Genomic DNA, 22,229 nt, shown 5'->3' with positions numbered 1-22,229 from the left:
TGTGAAAGTGCTCTTTTTAGCAAATGCACCCGGTGGCTTTGACTTTCGTAGCTGTTACGCCTGTCACTCAACAATTCGACCTTAGCCGAGTGGCCTGAAACGCCGCGGTCTCCAAATGACGAGCTCGACATATCGCACACACGCAGCTGTGTTTTGGCTACCTTTGAGTTGTCACTGGCAGCCACAGACACCAACGTCCGTTTTAACGTATGATAGCAGTATCGACCTTGTCCAGCGGCAGCATCAATCCAATACAGCTCTGTATTGCTGCTTTCGTGATGATTGTCGCGTATGCATCTGGATACATACGACTCTGACAGAGATTTTTCTTAAATTAAGTAATAAAATAAAATGCAGCAGCAAAGGCAAAAGCTGGTCTTCGTATTATATTTATTCTGCGTCAATGCTTTTCCTAGTCGCTTAGAACTTCCAGTAAATGTGGGACAATCAGTCAACGCTTCGAATTGTTCTTCAAACAGGATTGATGGACAGCTCTTCTTGACAAAAGTTTGTATCTTTGAGATCATTGTTGTTGTCAGGAAAATTTGTTTTTGAATCGCGTCTGTGACTCATGAGTCGTGTTGTGAACTCGATTTAGCTTATCTTACATTCCATTTACCACTGCAACGTGTCGACCAACTCAGTCCTGTTTTCTTCTTGCTCAATGTGACCCCGATGCTGTTCGACTAGTGTAACCCAAAGTCTGGATAACCAGCAATACACATCATGTGCATTTCTGGTTATGCAAAACATTAGAACACTTTCTTCAGCGCGACAAACAAACAAAAGTCTAAAACTACCATCTACAGCATGTGCCACCGCGCACAGTGTGGTAGCGTGATGCTGGAGAAAGATTTCGCGCTCGTCTGACAGCGCAGATGCACAGTCGAGTCGCAGAGAAGAACCCGCTTTTGCTGTACCATGAAAAACATGGGTCTGGACCAACCACGTTTGGATTTGATGGTTGCACACCATTGTAGGAGAGCCCGTGGCTTTTCGATTGTTGACAATCACAGTTCATGGTGATAACCATGAACTGTGATAACCGCAGCCAAAACGTGACGTAGTTATCGAGGCTGAACACCATGCGTGGCAGCAGAGCACCAGGTAAGAAAAATCAGAGAACGAGTCCGGCCGCATCGACGCACTCGCGCAGGTGACGACACGCATGCATCCGCACCGCCACGCGAGCGATTTGTGGCCACGTCGCTCGACGAAGCGACAAGCAGCACTGCGATCGTGTCGCCGTGGAGGGTAGCCATCTCAGCAAAGTGCAAGAACCATTCAAAAAGTGGCTTCACTTGGCGCGACTTATTCTTGCGTGAGCTGCGACAAGCGCACTCACTCGTACTTACTCGAGTGTGCGCGCCACACCAGCGCCGGGCGCGTGCGTGGGCTCCAATCTCTTCAGGCAGTTGCTGAAAGGCCAGGAAGCTAAACTGAGAACGAGCTCGTCCATCCGTGCGCCGCCGCCGAGTTACTAACGCCATGAGTCCTGTGAAGGTGCGTCCGCCCTGCCTGCCTCGCGTGAGTTGCCGCTGCTGATCTAACCGCCTGTGACGTCGCGCTGCCCACGCCAGACGTGCGTCGTGCTGACCTCCTCGATGGTCTCCATCGCCGACCAAAAGTACGCCGTGCAGCAGCTGCTCCAGCTGCTGGACGGCAACAAGATCACGTACACGGAGGTGGACTGCAGCCTCGAGGAGAACCGCGACACGCGCAACCGCTACTTCGAGGCCAGCGGCATCCGCGCCAACTACCCGCAGGTCTTCCTGCAGGACCCGGAGGGCAAGGACATCCAGTACATCGGCTCCTTCAAGGAGGTGCAGGTGCGACAGACAGCCTTGCGTGCTTGCTTGCTGCTGCAGGCAGCAGCCCTGGATGCCTCTGGACTCACCTGCTGTGTGTGCCTCTGCTGCAGGAGCTCAACGAGATGAACGACGTGCCGGCTGAGATCCTCACGGCCAACAACATCCCGACGCTCAACACCGTCTTCGCCGGTGCGCAACCATCCATCGAGGGTGGAACCTGCTGTGCCGTTCGCCGCTGATTCTTCTCGTGGTTGTGTTGTGTGCTTGCCAGACGTTTCGAGACGAGCGTGAAGTGCGCCGTCGACTGCAGAGGCGAACCCATGACGACGGCGGCGCTGGAAGAAGCGCCACACACGAGGTTATCTCTACATGTAGAGCGTGGCTCTCTCTCTCTTTCTCTCTGCACGTGCAGAGGGAGGCATCAGAGCTGCCGTCCGACAGAGTCGACCTCGCTGCGCCTTAGAGCCACAAATGGCAAGCCGGGGGGTGCCGCACAAGTTTCTATTCGCTGCACCGCGCCCATACCTCCCTACTTACACGTAATTCCAAGAAGCTAATAGATCAACGCACTTCCAACTTTTTTTTCGTGCCGCCAGCGCCGCGCCGTGTTGTGCCGTTCTCAGCCCGTGCGCATGCGTGAGTAATGTTGAGCAAATAAGCAAGCATGAACGACGCCGCGGCGTAGCGGCGCCGTTCCTGCAAGCTCTGAGATGAAGTCACGCGTAGACTCACGGTCGCTGCTTGCTAGTCGCGGCTTGACGATGCAAAGATGCAAGACTGCACGAGCTTTGAGTTTCTCCGAGTAATATTTTGCTTATGATACACGGTGCTCTACTGCTACTCAACGAGGAGAAGGACACTCTCCTTCAGCTACGAGCAATCTGTCTCTGCCCGTCTTGTGCGTCCGATAATCGGTATAGCTCGGCCACGAGCTCGCTCGCCTAGTCTTGCAATGTCTTAACAACCTTACGCCGTCGCCATCAGGCACCGCAGCACGTCAGCGGCCTTCTTGGGGTCCTCCGCGAACTCCATCATCGCCTTCTCGCCGATGCGAGACAGGTTGAGCTGGCGGATCTCCTCCGCGATCTTGCCCTCCTCAAACGTGATGTGCGAGATCATCTGGAACGACAGCGGCTCGGCGCTGCCGCCGTAGTGCGGGGCCAGCTCAGCGAAGGGTGCGGTCAGGGGCACGTTCTTGGCCGCTTCCTTCTTCACGCTCACTTCGACCTCCCAGGTCACGAGGCACTTGTCCGTCGAGTTGGGCTTCCACTGCACCGTGTACTGCTTGATCTCGTACTTGGAGAAGACGCTAGCGCTAGACTTCTTGCTGGCGACGATGTCGTTTACGCCAGCCACACGCGCGCCGCTGCTGCCGTAAAGGATCTCCGCGTTGTCAGCCCAGATGCCGCGAGCGCTTGTCTCGAAGGAGGGGCCGTCCACGTCGTTGTACGCGCGGATGTACGAGGACAGCGTGGTGTTCTGCTTCTTGCGGAGGTCGTTCAGCTGCGCCTCGGTCATGGGCTCGTCCTTCACTCCAGAGTCCTTGCGAGCCATCTTGGCCTTCAACATGCCGTTCTCCTTCTCCAGCTCGGCCGTGCGGTCCTCGAGGAAGTTGAGGCGGTCCTGCTTGCGCTTGCGGCACTTGCGCACGCGCTCGCGGTTCTTCATGCGGCGACGCTCGTCCAGGTCTTCCTGGTCCGACACGCGGTCCGAGTTAGGGGTCACGCTGAGGCGCGGGTCCGCGGGCTGCTGCAGCGCCGGGCGGTTCATGTAGTCGTACATGGGCATGTTCATGTTGGGCATGCCCGGGTGGGGCATCTGGCTGGGGTGCGGCGCGCCGTGGTTCATCTGCTGGGTCTGGTGGTGGATCTGCTGCATCTGCTGGAGGTGCGTCTGCGGCGGGGCCGGCTCCTGCTTGTACTGGTCCGCCATAGGCATCTTGGGCGGGCTGGTGTTGGAGAAAGCGCCGGGGAAGCGCATCGGCACCTTGGCGCCCGACACATCCTTGGGCGTGAATCCCGAGGGGGAAATCTTGTTGTTGTTGGCGTCTGCGGCGCCGCGCGGCGAGTAGCCCGCGCCGGGGCGGCTCATGTAGCCGCTGGGCGTCTCGGTGGGCGGCGCGTTCGGCGCTTGGCTGAGCCCTGTGACGTTGATGCGGGGCGTGAAGCCAGTCGTGAAGCGCGGCGTGAAGCCCGAGCGCGGCGTCAGGCCCGTGCTGAACACGCGCGGCGTGAGGCCCGTCTTGAACGTGCCCACGGGGCCGCAGAAGTCGCGCAGGTCCTCCATGCCGAAGGTGCGCGGGCTCAGGCTGATGGGCTTGGGCAGGCCGCCGATCTGCTGGCCGACGTCGCCGCTCAGGTAGCCCGCGGAGGAGAGCGCCATGCCGTGGCTGCCCGCCACGTTGGGCAGGCCGAGCTCCTCGCGCGCTGAGTGGAGGCCCATGGACATGGCCGTGCTGGAGCTGGTCGGGAGCGGCTGGACGGGGGTCTGCGCACTCGGTCTCTGCGAGTGCGAACTAATTTTTCCTCGGGGCGGGCGGCGAGATCGAGCTGCCGCGCTTGGAGGAATGGGGTAGAGCTACGAGTGACGGAGGGGCTTGCTGCTACTGCTGCGTGTCAAGCGGATCTTTCGTAACGACCAGGAGGAACCCAGGCCGAGGCGTGCTTGTGAGTGCGCGGCGCGTGTGTGTGCGTGTTCCGGGACGCAGCTCGTTACACGTAGCGGGCAAAAGAGATTATGTAATGATGGGGAGGCTGTGCTCTGCTCTGGCCGAGGCTTTGCGGCTCTCCGGCTCGGCTGGTGTTGGTCCGTCGTTGTGAAATCGCGGGCAGGAGCAGGAAGAGAATCGAGGCTCGGTTCAAGCCGCGATAGACTGGCGGGCGGGAGAGCGCGGCTTATCGGATTCCAGCTGGGCGTTGTAGGCTGTCGCAGTGCGCCTAGGGAGAGAGTTTCAGACCGGGCGGCGGCTGGTTCCGGGCATCTGGGGAAAGAGCCGGTCCGCGCGCCGCCGCCGGCGGCAACTTGGCTGCGTCAATGGGGCCGCTGGCTGGCTGGTCGGCAATGGGCCCGGGGCGCGTCAATGCAATAACACGCCACAAGTTGGCCGCGCAGTAACAGCCTCGGCGGCTGAGGCTGGCAGCGCCAACGGGCGGCGGCGGCGGCAACGAACTTTCAAGCCAACCTGGTGGAGGTTAACCCGCCCGCACGGCCTCGCTGGACGGCACGTCAGCGAGGCAGATGTCCACCGCGCAGTATCTTTTCGAGCTGCGGCGCGATTGTCCAACAATCCAAGCGGGCTCCGCTGCGGGCGGGGGCTGGTGCCGGTTGCTGCACCCTTCTCGGGCGCCAGCAGGGGCGACGATAGTGGTTCGCGCCGACCGCCACATGGGCGCCGACGGTGCCGCGCCTGCAGCTGGTAGGCTCTCCAAAAATTAGGGCAACTCGGCGAGCCCCACGTTGGCGCTCGTGGACGGCGTTCGTCTCAAACAGCGCGCGGTTCGGTATCCGCAACGAACTGCGCCGACGGAAACAGCAGCGGCGGTGATTGCCAGCCTCGCGCGCGCGATCTTTCCCTTTGCTGAAGCACTGCGATGAACGGCGGGGGAAATCCGTGCTCGGCACTGCCGTATTAGCGCGCTTTGCACCAGGACCACCAGTCAAGGCCGGAGCGGTCTCTTGCATCGCGACGCGACTGCCGTGGGACCGACTGGCATGGTACATGTAGAATGCAGCCACCACGCGCGGAGGAAAGACCGGCAGGATGTAGATGCTGAGACCGCGGCCTGCGAGAAAATCCTTTTTCATTCGGAGCTGCTCGCGCGCTCATGTTGCCCCGCTGAGCGAGCGAGCTCACCAAGAGGTCGATAGATGGCGCCAAGAGGCCCGTCGCACCGGTGCTGCCGTCGTCGCCGCCGCACTATCCGGTCCCCGCGCTGAACGTCTCGTCGTAGGATACGCGTGGGTGACAGCGCTAACGGCTTCTGTCAGTCGAAAGATACTCGCGGTAACCGCCCCTGATAACGAGTTGCCATGTTTGCATACGCGTGAGCCTGCCTCGCGGGCGGCCTCGGCGCGGTGCGCACCAATTTCTTTGGTGCCCCCGCTGGGCTCGATCTCCTGAACGAGTCGCAGATCCATTACTCGCACTAGCTCACCACGAAACACCTCGTAAGTAATCCACCGCCAGCGCTTGGACGGCGGCGGCAGCGCCCGCTTTCTTATTTCGCGGTTTCAGTGGGGCTGATTTAATAGGGAGGGCAGTTTTGGTGGGGCTGCACTTGACATACTCGACTCCGACACTCGCCCCCGCCCGTTCGATTAGAAATTCCGCCTTGGCCGCCGCGCCGGGGACAGCCCGATCGCGCCATGGCATGTATCAGCGCGGGGTGACGGCAAATGACGGGGCTGTCCCCGCGCCGAATGGCTGCTACAGCTTGCGTCCAGCGATCCCCACGTCAAGTCGCCAGTGTGGGCTTCATTTCGTCCCTCCGCGCGTGCTCGCTTGAACTTGCACCGCACCATACGGCGCAGAGGACAAAGGCGAAGCCAAGCTACGGCTAGGCAAAATTGCTCGTCGTGCATTCAGCTGCTGGAGGGCCCTCGACCATGCGGCTGACCTGGTTTGGTCCTGAGTCGTGGCGCTCTGCTCTGGCGGCGTGTCTCCCCAGCAGATGACCTGCGACTGGACTAGGACACGTGGCGTCAACGCGAAAGCGGGACGAACAAGCGAGTGCGCGAGCGGTGAGTGGGTGATCGCTGCATCCCAGCCAACCACCACCCCGTCTCCGATGCAGCGTCTCTCCGGAACGTCGGCTTTCACGACCCGAAGCAGCCCGCTTGCTTGCGGCTCCACGTGAGCCGAACACTGTGGGCAGCACGCTGCTTCCAGCTTGCTACGAGCCGTACGGTGGCCGCGGACAGCGCGTTGCGCACGCACGTGGAACAAGTAAGTAAGCGCGCGAGGTGCAAGAAGCATCCTCCTGCGCTGGGAGGCTTCCTCGCGTGCGCTGCAACCACCGCCTCGTGCATCTGGACTTCTGAGGCGCTCGGTTGCTTGGTGTGCATCGAGTGCGGGCCGTGCACGAGCACCGCGTCCAACGTTGGGCCCGGTCCAACTTGCACCACCTGCCTCGATCGAAGCCATTAGTCATGCGCGCCGTTTCGTGACCCCACTTCAGCTCGGGTGTGCCACGCGATGTTGGTGTGAACCACATTTGACAGAATGCTTGCTCGGCTTCAACATCGCCAGCCAATCACAGGTCCGGATGAGTGCTCGCTCGCAGTCGCAGCCTTCAGATTTGACTAGCCTTGTTACGAGGTTAGTCGACACTGTAAGCGCGGGTATCCAGAAGTAGATGGATTTTTTGCTTCGAGTTGGATGTCCGAGAGGTGCACACATTGGAAGGTGTGAGACTCGAATACTTGTTCACCCTGGGCGAGAGAAGTCATTGGGGACCGCTGAGTGTAGTTGCTGGGCTAGTCAGGGGCTGCTGGTGGACATTATCGATGGAAGCGACTCCAAGACTCTTGGACGATCCGGGTACCCGGTTCGGTCGTTGGTCAAACGGTTCTGCACGCACATGTGGGTGGAGCATGATGGCGTGGTGGGTGAGAGGATTGAGAATGTGGACTTTATTATCGAGCAGAGTGAGGATGTTATCCAACCAGTGGACTCACGACCTTTTCCCATGCACAACCAGGGCGTGATGAATACATGTACGCTCATAAACAAACGGGTCACGTCCTGGAGAGTGCACAAACTGGACGACAAGAAGATGCAGCACTCGTTGCGCTACGAGTTCGGTGAGAAGATGGCGATTACTTCGCGTTCTTCAAGTATTAGCATACGTGGCTCATTACGCTTGAAATATGTAGTCACAGCGCGAGAAGAACTATTTACCGTATTGCGATACTTAATCTGCCGGTCCAGTCATACTGCATGTAAGCATTCTCCCAGTGAATGCTGCTCCCACAACTCGAGGAACACGAACCCCAGATCACCGACCCAAAAACGGTAGCAGACGCTTGCAAGTCGTCACGGAGGTCACTCCACGCAGTAGTTTCAGCTGTGTCTGCAGAGATGTATTATCAAGGACACCAATTACCTCATCCTGCTGGCGATGCTGTGAGCTTGCGTGAAGCACCAGTGGGGATTGCATATCTGGCGGTATTGTGCGCTTCACGTCGCTGTCGGGCAAGGATTTCGCCCCAGTGCGAACAAGTGGGCCTCCGCTCGTCTGGGCTGCGTGATTCTGGTCTACCCAAAGCTTTGGTGCAGCACCAGATTGAGTACGACGACGAGAGCGGCAAGTGTAGTGTTGGCCGTGTGCAGTTTCATGAGGAACGAGATCCGACGTCTCCACTAGGAGACGTCGTTTGACAATATCAGAGACATATGAAGTACGAGTCCCAAAACCAGTTCATTCCTTCTTTTGCCGAGCAGACTGCAGCGCTAATAAAACCAGCCTCTTTGCCCGTGCAGACAAGTTGTTGTCGTGCTGTGTTCCCTGTGAAGTAGCCGACTCTAATTAGTTTTTGTGCATCATGCAAGAATGACGCTACCTCTTTGTATTAAAAGTCGTTCGAGTATTTAAGTGACTACAACAACAACAAAAAGAATGACGCTACCAGTGCAAGCGAGAAGGCGAAGCACGATATCCTCCCTCAATGCGTCTACGGAACACGCAGGTGTTTGCGATCAACTGACTTAAGCTGAGAAATCTGGGCGTGTTACTCTCGACATATAGTCACGGATCCTCATGACTGCAAGGGTCAATACGGTAAATAGTTCTTCTCGCGCTGTGACTACATATTTCAAGCGTAATGAGCCACGTATGCTAATACTTGAAGAACGCGAAGTAATCGCCATCTTCTCACCGAACTCGTAGCGCAACGAGTGCTGCATCTTCTTGTCGTCCAGTTCGTGCACTCTCCAGGACGTGACCCGTTTGTTTATGAGCGTACATGTATTCATCACGCCCTGGTTGTGCATGGGAAAAGGTCGTGAGTCCACTGGTTGGATAACATCCTCACTCTGCTCGATAATAAAGTCCACATTCTCAATCCTCTCACCCACCACGCCATCATGCTCCACCCACATGTGCGTGCAGAACCGTTTGACCAACGACCGAACCGGGTACCCGGATCGTCCAAGAGTCTTGGAGTCGCTTCCATCGATAATGTCCACCAGCAGCCCCTGACTAGCCCAGCAACTACACTCAGCGGTCCCCAATGACTTCTCTCGCCCAGGGTGAACAAGTATTCGAGTCTCACACCTTCCAATGTGTGCACCTCTCGGACATCCAACTCGAAGCAAAAAATCCATCTACTTCTGGATACCCGCGCTTACAGTGTCGACTAACCTCGTAACAAGGCTAGTCAAATCTGAAGGCTGCGACTGCGAGCGAGCACTCATCCGGACCTGTGATTGGCTGGCGATGTTGAAGCCGAGCAAGCATTCTGTCAAATGTGGTTCACACCAACATCGCGTGGCACACCCGAGCTGAAGTGGGGTCACGAAACGGCGCGCATGACTAATGGCTTCGATCGAGGCAGGTGGTGCAAGTTGGACCGGGCCCAACGTTGGACGCGGTGCTCGTGCACGGCCCGCACTCGATGCACACCAAGCAACCGAGCGCCTCAGAAGTCCAGATGCACGAGGCGGTGGTTGCAGCGCACGCGAGGAAGCCTCCCAGCGCAGGAGGATGCTTCTTGCACCTCGCGCGCTTACTTACTTGTTCCACGTGCGTGCGCAACGCGCTGTCCGCGGCCACCGTACGGCTCGTAGCAAGCTGGAAGCAGCGTGCTGCCCACAGTGTTCGGCTCACGTGGAGCCGCAAGCAAGCGGGCTGCTTCGGGTCGTGAAAGCCGACGTTCCGGAGAGACGCTGCATCGGAGACGGGGTGGTGGTTGGCTGGGATGCAGCGATCACCCACTCACCGCTCGCGCACTCGCTTGTTCGTCCCGCTTTCGCGTTGACGCCACGTGTCCTAGTCCAGTCGCAGGTCATCTGCTGGGGAGACACGCCGCCAGAGCAGAGCGCCACGACTCAGGACCAAACCAGGTCAGCCGCATGGTCGAGGGCCCTCCAGCAGCTGAATGCACGACGAGCAATTTTGCCTAGCCGTAGCTTGGCTTCGCCTTTGTCCTCTGCGCCGTATGGTGCGGTGCAAGTTCAAGCGAGCACGCGCGGAGGGACGAAATGAAGCCCACACTGGCGACTTGACGTGGGGATCGCTGGACGCAAGCTGTAGCAGCCATTCGGCGCGGGGACAGCCCCGTCATTTGCCGTCACCCCGCGCTGATACATGCCATGGCGCGATCGGGCTGTCCCCGGCGCGGCGGCCAAGGCGGAATTTCTAATCGAACGGGCGGGGGCGAGTGTCGGAGTCGAGTATGTCAAGTGCAGCCCCACCAAAACTGCCCTCCCTATTAAATCAGCCCCACTGAAACCGCGAAATAAGAAAGCGGGCGCTGCCGCCGCCGTCCAAGCGCTGGCGGTGGATTACTTACGAGGTGTTTCGTGGTGAGCTAGTGCGAGTAATGGATCTGCGACTCGTTCAGGAGATCGAGCCCAGCGGGGGCACCAAAGAAATTGGTGCGCACCGCGCCGAGGCCGCCCGCGAGGCAGGCTCACGCGTATGCAAACATGGCAACTCGTTATCAGGGGCGGTTACCGCGAGTATCTTTCGACTGACAGAAGCCGTTAGCGCTGTCACCCACGCGTATCCTACGACGAGACGTTCAGCGCGGGGACCGGATAGTGCGGCGGCGACGACGGCAGCACCGGTGCGACGGGCCTCTTGGCGCCATCTATCGACCTCTTGGTGAGCTCGCTCGCTCAGCGGGGCAACATGGCGCGCGCGAGCAGCTCCGAATGAAAAAGGATTTTCTCGCAGGCCGCGGTCTCAGCATCTACATCCTGCCGGTCTTTCCTCCGCGCGTGGTGGCTGCATTCTACATGTACCATGCCAGTCGGTCCCACGGCAGTCGCGTCGCGATGCAAGAGACCGCTCCGGCCTTGACTGGTGGTCCTGGTGCAAAGCGCGCTAATACGGCAGTGCCGAGCACGGATTTCCCCCGCCGTTCATCGCAGTGCTTCAGCAAAGGGAAAGATCGCGCGCGCGAGGCTGGCAATCACCGCCGCTGCTGTTTCCGTCGGCGCAGTTCGTTGCGGATACCGAACCGCGCGCTGTTTGAGACGAACGCCGTCCACGAGCGCCAACGTGGGGCTCGCCGAGTTGCCCTAATTTTTGGAGAGCCTACCAGCTGCAGGCGCGGCACCGTCGGCGCCCATGTGGCGGTCGGCGCGAACCACTATCGTCGCCCCTGCTGGCGCCCGAGAAGGGTGCAGCAACCGGCACCAGCCCCCGCCTGTAGCGGAGCCTGCGGACAATCTCGCCGCCAGCTCGGCTGTTGACAATATATAATAGACCTGGTGATTGAAGAAGCTTGCCTTGGTAGTAGCGACCTGCTTTCAATCTCCGTAATGGTAGTTTTAAATGAACTGCTGCTAACGAAGACACTTTGGAGCTCAAAATTTTGAGTCAACATGGTCGCGTCTCTTCGTTCCGTTACGCGTTACTTCATCATGTTACTCAACAACTACTTTTAATATCAGTTCAATTCTGATCCTTCACACAATATGGTGTGGAGTTGGTGTGCTGCATTTGCGGAATGTTTGCCGACGAGCTCATTTGGGAGTCAACACGCATCCCGCCGCCGCGTATTAAAACTCGCTCGCCATGGTATTCGGATCGATGCGTCACGCCGCTCAGCAGCTCCGCCAGTCGGCCAAGAATGCTGCTACTCGCCGTGGTGCTTTCTCGGCGTCTGCATCTTTCGCCAGCGCGCCGCGTGCTGCCCCGGCCTTCGTGCAGGCTCGTGTCAATGCCGCGCCCATCGCTGCTCAGCCGCAGCACGTGCGGGCGGACCCCACGGGCGTCGTCGCTGGCATCGCCATCTTGGGTGCCCTGATCGGCGTGGGCAAGATGTGGTGGGACACGTCGTCGTCGCCGTCCGGCGCGGCGGAGCCCCTGGCTTTCCAGGAGCTCCCGCAGGCGGAGGTGGCGCTTTTCTTCGCAGAGCTCACGGCTGCTGTCAAGGAGCTGTTCGTACGTGGACTATATAAGCAGATTGATGTTGTATAGTAGAGAGGGGGCGAGGCTGATATCACGCTGTTTCTCGTCAGAAACAACTGCCGGAGCTCGAGAAGGCCGTGCGCCAGTACCTCAAGGAGAACAACCAAGAGCTCAGCGACGAGGAGTTCAAGCAGGCCATTCTGCAGAACTTGTACCAGGCGATGGAGAATGTTGAGCAGGCGATCGTCGCCAAGCGCCGATGGAGCCGCCAGAGCCTGGAGTACGCGCTCGAGAAGTTTGCGCAGGACCCGGAGATCGTCAAGCTCCAGGAAGACCTGAACAACCTTATGCAAACGTATGTGGAGTTGCATTGATTAGTTCGTGTATCTCGAGCATTTATCGTGCATGCTGACGTTGGTGTTCCGATGTGCAGCGTGTTCCCCGCTCCGGAAGCTGTGGAGATCCCCGAAGACCTCACCGCTGACAAGACGCTGGAAATTCTGAGGGAGATGGTCGCTGGCATGGAGAAGGCCATGTCGGACATGCTTGCTCACGCTCGGTCAGAAGGTATCACTGACGTCGTTAAGGCCATGGAGGAGTTCCAGCACCTGTACGTGGAGCACGTCGAGCAGATGACCCAGGCTCAGATGAAGGCGAATGGCATCTCGCAGCAGGTATGCCCCGCAAATAATAACAGGGACTGTTCGTCAACAAGGAAGGTTGTCTGACGTATCGCACGTTCATATTGTAGGCTTTCACGGCTGCACTTCAGAAGTACCACACTGAAAGCGAGCAGTTCCGGCAACAGGTGGAGCAGATCTACGCTCAGCAGGCAAAGACGTAAGTTGCCCCCCACTTTTGCCACGGTAGTTATTGAGGTGGACGTTGTCCTTAACGCTCATTTGTTTGCTTTCGTGGTCGTTTGTCTCCAGCTTCAAGAAGATGGGTCTGCCTGTGGAGACCCAGTAGATCATTCGCTACGAGACCATTCGCAACGATGTTCATAGAGGAAAAGAACTCCATACGTGTCGACGCTTTCAGGGCTGCAGTGTCTTGCCTTGAGCAACAGTGTGTTGTTCTTGCGCGACCAGTTAGAAGCAAGCACCAAGCGAAGACGTAACACGAAGGGTAGAGTCGAACTACAAGGTTGATAGATCTGTCACCACAGTAGATTGTTGCCACCTTGAGCAGTATAGTCCTGTTTCACGCAAAGAATTTTTGAAGCCATTTGACTTTCTGTATTCCATGCACCAATAAGTTCAAGAGCAGGAATAACAAGCACACTAGTACCATGTGCAATCTGCATATGGCTACTCCCTGTAATACACAACAACGGTCACCACGAATGCAAGCAGCGGGTCGATTGTTTGAAGAAGCAGCAAGAGTTGTCGATCTTGTTGATTTCGCTTAGGTCACCCCGCGCGTTGCCACGCGGGGATCATCGTCCACCACAATAATGCCAGGATCTCAGCAATCCCCACGAGGGAACATAGCCAGAAATCGTCACCCAGCAGCAACTTACTTGCCGCCAAGGATGCCGACCGTGGTGCCACGGCGGCCGGTGGTCTTGGTGTGCTGGCCGCGCACCTTGAGGCCCCACCAGTGACGCAGACCACGGTGAGCGTAGATCTTCTTGAGGCGCTCGTAGTCCTCGCGCCACTTGCCCTGCAGGTTGTTGGCCACGACCTGCGAGTGCTTGCCCGTCTTGAAGTCCTTCTGTCTGTTCAGGAACCACACGGGGATCTTGAACTGCAGCGGGTTCTGGATGATGGCCACGACGCGCTCGATCTCGTCGTTGGTCAGCTCGCCGGCGCGCTTGGTGATGTCCACCTCGGCCTTCTTGCAGACCATGATGGAGAAGCGGCGGCCCACACCCTGGATGGCGGTCAGAGCGACCCACACCTTGCGGCGACCATCAATGTTGGTGTTGAGAATACGGAGAATGTGCTGGAAGTCCGGCCCGATGACAAGCGACTGGATGGATACACACACAACGACAGCCAGTTAGCGACGTCCGCCCGCAGCGTTCTGAAGTAGTTGCTAGTTGCTGCGTCAACAGGGCGTGGGAGGAGGGGAGGTGCGGCAATGCGGGGGGAAGAGTCAAGCGTCGCGGAGGTCTCGCTGTGCCTAAAGCTGTCCTGCTACTGCTGGCTGCGTTGATGACGGCGCTGCTGCTGCTGCTGCTGATGCGTTGCACTGCACCCCGTATTGCCTGCGAGCCCCCCTCTCTCTTGGGCGCCTCTGTCTGATCGCGCCAGGGGCGAGACACTCACCATGGTTAACGAATGCTTTTGCTTCTGGCGGTGGGAACAAAGTGGAAGGCTTTGGGCGCCGAGGGCGTGGCTGGCTGGCTCAAAGCCGCAGGTCACTTGAGTTCACTATGGTCTTGCAAATGACTGGCAGTCGGGACTCGGCGCCGCGCGCAGCCAGTAAAAACGCTCGACGCACTTTCAGCCAATCGATGAGCAGGAAACGGCTGCTTTTCAGCCACTTGGGTGCAACCTTGGATAGATAATATCCTCTGCATGCAGAATATGCCTGCTCACAGGTAGCACCCGAATACAAGACCCGGCCTGCCAACGCAGCGCTCTATTCGAAGCGGCAGCAAGATCCCCCCTCCTCGCCTGAAAGATTTCCGAGAAGCTCCGCAGCGACTAGGGACGACATGAGCGACTTCCGCCGCACGCAGAACACCTTCGGGGACGCCTTCCCGACCGCCGAGCAGCTGCACGGCGGCTTCAGCTTCGACAACTGCCGCCGCAACGAGCTGCTGCTGAGCCAGTCGGGCGGCAAGCAGAAGCTCAAGGCCACCAAGACAGGCACCACCATCGTCGGCGTCGTCTACAAGGCAGGGCCGAGCAATTGTACTGCAATAGTGCGAACATTTATTAATATTTATTTTATTTTGCAGGATGGCGTGGTGCTGGGCGCCGACACGCGCTCGACGGGCGGCTCCATCGTCATGGACAAGAACTGCGAGAAGATCCACTACATCTCGCCCAACATCTACTGCTGCGGCGCCGGCACGGCCGCCGACACGGAGAACACCACAGCGCTCATCTCGTCGCAGCTGGAGCTGCACCGCCTGGTGCGTCGCCCTCGCAGTTGACGCAGGAGCTGCTGGTTGAAGTGGCAACGGAGAGAGAGCTGACTGACGCATTGCTCTTTTGTTCTTGTGGCCTGCAGAACACGGACACGCAGTCGCGCGTGGTGACGGCCATGACGCTGCTGAAGCGCATGCTGTTCCAGTACCAGGGCCATATCTCGGCTGCGCTGGTGCTCGGCGGCGTCGACGTCACTGGCCCGCACCTCTACACGATCCACCCGCACGGAAGGTGCGCTTTAGACCAGTGTGGAGAGGGATATCCGACAGATTTATTGACGTTTTCTGCTGTTGGGACTTGTACAGCACGGATAAGCTGCCGTTCGTGACCATGGGCTCCGGAAGTCTGGCGGCCATGTCGGTCTTCGAGCACGGCTACAAGGACGACATGACGGTATGGAAGCATAGGTGGTGTTTACTTCGAGGATGGCGGGCTGATGTGGAGTCGCTCGTTGCGTGTTTTAGGAGGACGACGCCAAGAAGCTGGTGCAGGAGGCCATTCTGGCAGGTATTTTCAACGACCTGGGCTCGGGCAGCAACGTGGACGTGACGACCATCAAGAAGGTCAACGGCAAGGTGGAAGTGATCAAGGAGTTTAACTGTATCAAGCCCAACGAGGTGTCGGAGCTGCGCTCGCAGATTAACCGGGACATCGTCACGCACATCCCGCGCGGAGCTACTCGTGCGTGTTTCTTGGCGTTTTGCTGCGAACTTGGCGAAGGTGCTGATTCGTTGTTGATGCTGTTTCCTGTTTTCAGGTGTGCTGAGCACCAAGACAGAGCTTTTCCCTGCCAACATTGTCGTCGAGGAGGCCACGCCCATGGAACTGTAGACGCAGGCTGTTACTTACCTGGCATTTCGACGCGATCCGTGACCGAAATGGCTAATTGCGAAAGAAAATGCACCTGATTTCCTGGCAAACGGGTTTAGCTGCGTTCCGCTCTGGTTGCAGGTCAGCTACGCATCCGCCTACTCCAAACTAACGACGCTTAGGCTACGAAGCCCACGAACACTCAGTCCTCTTCCACCTCGGGCATGATAATGTCCGCAGTCAGCTGCAGCTTCTCTACAACGTCCGTCGGGATGGCGAACGTCGGGTGAATCTGTCGGATACCTTCGTACTCCGGGTGAGCCTCCTTCTCACGCTCGAAGTAGCCGAGCATGCACAGTCCAGCGATGCCGAAGAAGGTGTGGAACACGTCCGCCACGTTCCCGGGGCGGTCAGCGATCCCTCCGTCCTCCGGGTCCTGGCACGCCAAGATGAACTGGATGAGCTTCTCCTTGCTGATCCAGTCGAGCTTGCCGATCATGATGAGCGACGAGATGTTCCACCAGCTGTAGCACACGTCCGCCTGCTTCTCGGGCCGTCCGTTGAGCCCGCCGGAGTCGCACTGCCGCTCGCACAGCCACCACCCGAGCAGCTCGTCGTCCACGTACTGCTCCAGCGCGAAGCCCAGCGACAGCGCCCCCACGGCCGTGAAGACGTGGCCGCCGTGCGACTCGCAGCCCGGGATGTTGCCGAAGCCGCCGTCGAAGTTGCGGCACGTGTCGATGTAGGCCATGGCGGCCTCCACGTCCACCAGCTCCAGCTTGTCCAGGATCTTGAGCGTCGACAGCGCGCAGTACGTGAACTTGGAGTCGATCTCCTTCCACTCGTCGCCGGCGAACGAGCCGTCGGGCTGCTGCAGCGACGCCACGTACCGCGCGCACTCGTCGCGCTCGACGCGGTCCAGCGCGCCCAGCATGGCCAGCACCAGCAGCGCGTGCAGCGTGTAGAGCAGGTGGCGATCGTGGCCCACGTTGCCCGAGAAGCCTCCGTCCGCGTGCTGGCACTGCAGCACCCAGTCCACGATCTCGGCCGGGGCCATGGCCTCCTCGTGCCCGAGCAGCGCCATGGCCCCCACCCCCCAGTAGAGGCCGCTCACGCGCATGTGCTCCGTCATGCACGACTCGAAGTCCTCCTTCTTGTTCTTGAGCCCCACCAGGTACCGCACATGCAGCGCCAGGTCGAAGGCCGGCGGCTGCGACTTGCTCTCGTCGTCCGAGCTCATTCTCGGCTCGGCGGATTGTCGGATTTCGGTCCCCCGCAGGCGAGCGATGTACTACCCGGAAACTTAACGTACTACGCACTAACTTATATATCGGTGGAAGTATGCAAAACAGTAACTCAAGGATCCCAAAGAAATCTATGGCTGACTTCTTGTGTCCGTCTGTTTGTGCTACCCGCCGTGCCGCGCCAGCTTGAGGAGTCATTTCACTATTAGGTTTCGAAGCATATAAATTATTAGAAACGGGATAAAATCGGGATAAAAACACTAATCGAGACAAAAAACACTAGAAATCGAGTTTTTTCCTCGTTTTCTAGCCTCTAGATTTTTTGTGCTGCAATTTCAAAAAAATAACTTGTTGCTTCGAGCAGCCCGATATTCACAGGCCCTCGTATTGTTGCGTTTTGCTTAGTATGATGCGTCTCCGTCGTACGGGTGGCCTTCTCTATCGTTCGTAGTGGGCTAGTTCCTCTTGCGGCTTGCTTTCGGTGGTGCGAGGGACATCATGTCGTACCGGTCGTCCACCATGCTGTGCAGGAGGATATACCGCTCGCGCCCAACGCTGCGCGAGTTGGCCTCGGGGGTAAGCGCCAAGACCTCTTCCATGGTGTATTTGAGCTGCTTCCGATACCGAGGATTGTGGGCGCAGACGGTGTCGATTCCGGCGCGACCTTCTTCCATCAACGCAGATGACATTTCGCGTACCAATGCGAACGGAAGGTCCACGGACAGCACCTTCATGGCGTCGTCCCCGCGCGACGAGAAGCTGGACGAGATCCACTTGGACACGCGACGCGTGACTTTCTGCGTGTCGAGCTGATAGTTGCGGTAGTTTCTATCCCTGGATTGGTACTTCGCATCCACCACCCTCACGTCGAAGATGGGCTGCAATGTGCTGCCCGATGACGAATTGCCGCTGCTACCACCGTTGTGATTGTTGCTTCCACTGTCTCCGAAGTGGTTGTTGCCGCGCCCACCTCCGGTTGCAGTGTCGCCATGGGAGTTCTTGCCGAAATTATCCAACAGTCCACTGATGTATTCCGGCAAAGCTGTCACGTTCGTCACCACATCAGCTTCGGAATGACTTTTCACTGCACGGATCTTCACCTGCTGCTTCTCTCGCATCATGTGCTTTTGCACAATAACCATCCAGTGTACATTTTGTTGCGCGCAGTAGTCCTCTAGGTCTTCCAAGTGGAGCGGCTCCGGGTGCAGGTAATCTGCACCGATACCTTGCCCCCACAAAAGCGTAGCGATCTGCATTCGAAACAGCATCGTGTCGGATGCCTTGCCTGCCGAGCAAATCAAGACCTTGCGGCCGCCCGTCAGCACCTCTGAGGCTGGAGACTTAAATTCAAGCAGCGCTGGGCACATGGATTCAGCAAGTAATGACACAATCTTGTCGATGGCAAAGCGCACACCCATCGCAGCGACTGATGAGGATTTTGCATAGGCTGTCGTGAGTTTGAAGCGCGAAATCAGCGCATCGTAGCGTCCTCCTTCGGCGACAATAATCTGGTTATCCGTCGTCGCGACTAACAGTGAGGCGGATTTATCCGCGTTGTTGCCACCGGATGAGGGCTCATCCAACAAAATCGCCTGGAAGATAAATCCTGACGTGTATCGTTCGGGGCGTGGACTAAGTCCCAAATCTAATCGTGTGCACACTGGACCTGATAGCTGGAGGAATTGCATGCCTTGCAGAAGCAAGCGCAAGGATGTGATGCCCTCGTTTACATCTTTTACAACGCGTCGCAGCTGCGCGTCTCGCTTTTGAATCTGTTTTCGGTCTGCTGAGGAAGACACAGAGCCACCATCACCATCCGATGACGAGTCGCGATTCGTAAGAGCCCGATTCTTCGCAAACAACTTCTGTATCTCGAGCTCGATCATATCCAGCGATGTCAGACAGTCCTCCGGCAATAGGAAAAACGGTTTTAATGCGTCGATGGCGCTTGCTGGAGCACCATAATGTTTCATCCGCTTCGCGACGAATTTCCAGCGTCCAGGTTTCAGACTTGGGGCTTGCGTGGACGGCGGGCCAGCATGGACGTAGAAGGAAACTTCATTCGAAAGCAGCCGCAGCACCTCACGACGAGCACTGCTGGGAACGCGGCATAGGTCAAGAATGCCGCGCGTCATCCGGGCGTCGTTGAAACGCATATAATAAGATCCCAAGCAACTCGGCAGTGCTTTGATCACTCCAGATACCACTTCTAGGCCTTCCAGTTCCAAGAAACGGAAGGAACCCCCATCATCCCAGATGATATCGAAATCAGACTCCGTGAACTCGCGAGGATGACCACCACCCACACTTTTCCGGTACACTCGGTCAAACTGAAAGCACTTCAGCCGCGAAACATTGTGTCGTGCCACGAAGCGAGCAAGCCTTTCAGTTAGATCGAACGGTAACGATACTGAAACGCCATTACCATCCAGCATCATCGACGCGTTAGGTGGCGCATTAAGAGTGATGCCGTTAAAGGTCTGCTCTGACAACCGTGGCATAAGCAACGGGGTTGACATTTCCACCGCTCCGTGACGCTCAAACACTTTCTGTAAACAACCAACAAACATGATTAGACACACGAAAACCTTCTCCATATAGCTACACGATTCCGTACCTGTAGGACATTTCTGACATACGTTTTTGTGCGCAACTGAACCTCGTAGCTGCGCATTTTGACTGATTCCAGGTGATCGTAGGTGTAGTCAACGTGGTTAAGTGGTTCTTGCGAAACCAGTGCATCGATAAGTTGCCCAAAGAACTTGCCCTGCGGGTTGGCCAGGGTGTCCAGCGCCTCGCGAAGATAAGAACCTTCTACCTCTATCTTCGCGGGCAAAAGTGGGCTTGCCAGCAACTCCTTCGCGTTTGGCCGTTTAGACGGATCACGTTCACAGAGCCACAAAATGATCTTTTTTACATCGTCAGAGGCACTGAAAACCGCGGGTAACTCATGTCTTTCCCTCAGGCCAGTAAGTGCCTGTGCACGCTCCATCAATGTCGTGAATGGTGGCGACCACATCTCGAAAAACATGATACCAAGCGAGAACAAGTCCGCTTTCTGGTTGTACCGTTGGCCCTCTCTTTCTTGCTCGGGTGCTCGATAAAACGCCGTGCCGACTCCAGCAGTGATACTACCGTCACCCACATCAGCTGACATTGTCGTCATTAGATTGCTATGGTGCTGCACACTTGATCGGCCGACCACGCGGGTGCTCTCTAGGTTTTCCAGTTTCAGTCGCCCGTACAACTCAGCAGCCGACGAACCTGTTGACTCGGACAATATCGCACCTGTCACAGTCTCTCCAGGCGGAGAGGAGTCATCGTTGCTGCTATCATCTTCCATGACCTTGGGCGGGCGAACAGCAAGACCGAAATCACCAAGCTTCACTGTTCCTTCGGAGTCCAGGAAAACATTGGGCGGCTTGATGTCGCGATGAATAATTCCTTGGCGGTGGATGTACACGAGCGCTTCAAGGATTTGGCGAAACATTGTCCAAATCTTATCGGGGTCTTTCCAAAGTGCTCCCTTATCAATCACCTCGCGGAGAGCATTTCCTTCGCAGAATTCCATCTGAATGTACAATTTCTCAAACTTCCGCTTCTTTTCGGGTACAGGACTTTTATGACGCAGGGGTTTACGGTGGTAGCCGCTGGCTTCATCATCGCTGGAATCATCTTCATCTTCCATCGGCGCTTCCTCTAGCGCCTCCCAGTCAAAACCATCATCCGGATAGCTCTCTGAAGCAAACCTGTGTGAAGAGAGCTGGAACGAGTGACTATTGCTGCGAAGGCTACGATTCTCGTGTCGAGAAGTTGACCATAGCCCAGTGCTACTGCCCATCGTGCCTAGCCAGTCATCTTCGTCTTCGTCCGTAGATGTCATCGGTCCCAGCCCATCGTCAACTCCAGACGAAAGACTAGCATCTCCATACAAGTCCTCTTTGCCACTCACTTCATCCCCGCGCAACGATCTCTCTTCGTCACTTAAATCGCTGTCCTCAAGGCTCGAGTCCTCTTCGTCATCGCTGGACATTCCACTTTCGCCTTCAATCCACGCCTGGAAGTAGCGCACGATATGCCGGTGCTGCATCCGCGAAATAGTCTTCACTTCTCGCAAGATCTTCTTCTTCATGGTCTTGTCGTCCAGGTCCAGCTTGACCTTCTTGACCGCATAAAGCTGTCGATCCAGGCGATTCCGCACCTTGACCACCTCGCCTCCTCCTCCACGCCCCAGCAGTCCCAGCTCCTTAAAGTCCCCATGGTATCTCGAGTGATACCGTTCTGCAGCTGCCACCGCGTCCAAATCCGACATGTCCGAGTCGGAGTCCGACGGATTGGACGACGTTCCGTCCCGCTTCGAGCTGGCCTCTGTCTGCTGCTCGTAGATGCTGGACAAGCTCTCTATGTCGTCTCGACTGCCGTCGTCACTGCCGCTGAACTCTCCGTCAATACTCGACCGGTGTCTCCTCCTCCGCCGCCTGGTCTTCTTCATGGTCTCTCGCTTCTTCCTCTCGGCGTCGATCAGCGCCAGGATCTCCTCGTTCTTGGCCTTGGCCTGCTCCTCCTGCTGCTGCAGCAGCGCGTCCTCCGCCTGCTTCTCCCTCGTCTCCCTGTCCTGCTGCCGCGTCATCATCTGGTCGAAGAACGACGACTGGTCCTTGAGGTGGTCCTGGATGAAGTCCGTGGCGAACACCACCAGGTCGTACACGGCGGCGTCGCCCACCTTCTCGCGCGCGAGCTGCTCCAGGCCGCGCTGCAGCCGCTGCGTCTCCGTGTCCGAGAGCCCGTGCTTGGGCTCCACCGCCACGTTGGGCGGCTGCTTGAGCGGGTACGCGCGCGTCAGGTCGAAGTGCAGCAGCACCTCGGCGGTGGTGGCCGAGCCGGGCGTGGCCTCGCACAGCAGGCGGATGGCGAAGATGTGCGTGTACAGCGGCGTGGAGCTGTGCGTCTCCAGGTCGCGGTCGTAGATGGCCTGCAGCACCTCGAGCTCCTGCGCCTGCAGCTCGCGCGCTTCGGCCAGCGTGGCGGCGTCATAGGCGGCGGCGGGCGGCGCGTCCTGCGCGTCTGCGGGGCAGAGAATCGGGCGGATTTTTAGGTCACCAGATGCGCGAGACGCAGACGCAGCAGCCTACCTCTCTTCTTGGCCTTCTTGCGGCCCATGGACCGAGCCGGAGCTGCGCG

General features: G+C 57.8%; 8 protein-coding genes across 8 annotated transcripts; 3 read left to right on the top strand and 5 right to left on the bottom strand.

Annotated features, from left to right (window-relative positions):
• Window positions 1–1,488: 1,488 nt before the first annotated feature.
• On the top strand, window positions 1,489–2,102 carry IUM83_00352 (Thioredoxin-like fold; the record flags this gene model as incomplete). Its single annotated transcript, XM_067924116.1, has 4 exons — window positions 1,489–1,503; window positions 1,581–1,829; window positions 1,922–2,000; window positions 2,083–2,102. 4 exons carry the CDS (start codon window positions 1,489–1,491, stop codon window positions 2,100–2,102), a joined length of 363 nt encoding a protein of 120 aa, XP_067789038.1.
• A 675-nt stretch (window positions 2,103–2,777) lies between these two features.
• On the bottom strand, window positions 2,778–4,259 carry IUM83_00351 (SCP extracellular protein; the record flags this gene model as incomplete). The annotated part of the gene is made up of 1 exon (XM_067924115.1): window positions 2,778–4,259. One exon carries the CDS (start codon window positions 4,257–4,259, stop codon window positions 2,778–2,780), a length of 1,482 nt encoding a protein of 493 aa, XP_067788938.1.
• A 4,258-nt stretch (window positions 4,260–8,517) lies between these two features.
• On the bottom strand, window positions 8,518–8,910 carry IUM83_00350 (uncharacterized protein; the record flags this gene model as incomplete). Its single annotated transcript, XM_067924114.1, has 3 exons — window positions 8,518–8,615; window positions 8,688–8,790; window positions 8,887–8,910. The coding sequence occupies 3 exons, from the start codon at window positions 8,908–8,910 to the stop codon at window positions 8,518–8,520; spliced, it is 225 nt and encodes a 74-aa protein (XP_067789040.1).
• A 2,644-nt stretch (window positions 8,911–11,554) lies between these two features.
• IUM83_00349 (Acyl-coenzyme A oxidase) lies at window positions 11,555–12,859 on the top strand (the record flags this gene model as incomplete). Its single annotated transcript, XM_067924113.1, has 5 exons — window positions 11,555–11,923; window positions 12,001–12,245; window positions 12,324–12,564; window positions 12,642–12,730; window positions 12,823–12,859. 5 exons carry the CDS (start codon window positions 11,555–11,557, stop codon window positions 12,857–12,859), a joined length of 981 nt encoding a protein of 326 aa, XP_067788466.1.
• A 549-nt stretch (window positions 12,860–13,408) lies between these two features.
• Window positions 13,409–14,166, bottom strand: IUM83_00348 (40S ribosomal protein S18; the record flags this gene model as incomplete). The annotated part of the gene is made up of 2 exons (XM_067924112.1): window positions 13,409–13,864; window positions 14,164–14,166. The coding sequence occupies 2 exons, from the start codon at window positions 14,164–14,166 to the stop codon at window positions 13,409–13,411; spliced, it is 459 nt and encodes a 152-aa protein (XP_067788467.1).
• A 389-nt stretch (window positions 14,167–14,555) lies between these two features.
• On the top strand, window positions 14,556–15,825 carry IUM83_00347 (Proteasome subunit beta type-7; the record flags this gene model as incomplete). Its single annotated transcript, XM_067924111.1, has 6 exons — window positions 14,556–14,738; window positions 14,802–14,978; window positions 15,077–15,225; window positions 15,300–15,387; window positions 15,459–15,675; window positions 15,752–15,825. The coding sequence occupies 6 exons, from the start codon at window positions 14,556–14,558 to the stop codon at window positions 15,823–15,825; spliced, it is 888 nt and encodes a 295-aa protein (XP_067788469.1).
• A 181-nt stretch (window positions 15,826–16,006) lies between these two features.
• Window positions 16,007–17,044, bottom strand: IUM83_00346 (Geranylgeranyl transferase type-2 subunit beta; the record flags this gene model as incomplete). Its single annotated transcript, XM_067924110.1, has 1 exon — window positions 16,007–17,044. The coding sequence occupies one exon, from the start codon at window positions 17,042–17,044 to the stop codon at window positions 16,007–16,009; it is 1,038 nt and encodes a 345-aa protein (XP_067788843.1).
• Window positions 17,045–17,503: 459 nt separating this feature from the next.
• IUM83_00345 (PEK/GCN2 protein kinase) lies at window positions 17,504–22,208 on the bottom strand (the record flags this gene model as incomplete). Its single annotated transcript, XM_067924109.1, has 3 exons — window positions 17,504–19,597; window positions 19,666–22,112; window positions 22,181–22,208. 3 exons carry the CDS (start codon window positions 22,206–22,208, stop codon window positions 17,504–17,506), a joined length of 4,569 nt encoding a protein of 1,522 aa, XP_067788468.1.
• Between the last annotated feature and the right edge of the window lie 21 nt (window positions 22,209–22,229).

The sequence above is a fragment of the Phytophthora cinnamomi genome, assembly GCF_018691715.1.
Source record: "Phytophthora cinnamomi strain GKB4 chromosome Unknown Contig53, whole genome shotgun sequence".
In the NCBI taxonomy this organism is placed as follows: Eukaryota; Oomycota; class Peronosporomycetes; order Peronosporales; family Peronosporaceae; genus Phytophthora; species Phytophthora cinnamomi.
Note: the sequence above shows the minus strand (reverse complement) of the source record. Positions and strands in the feature narration are given on the sequence as shown.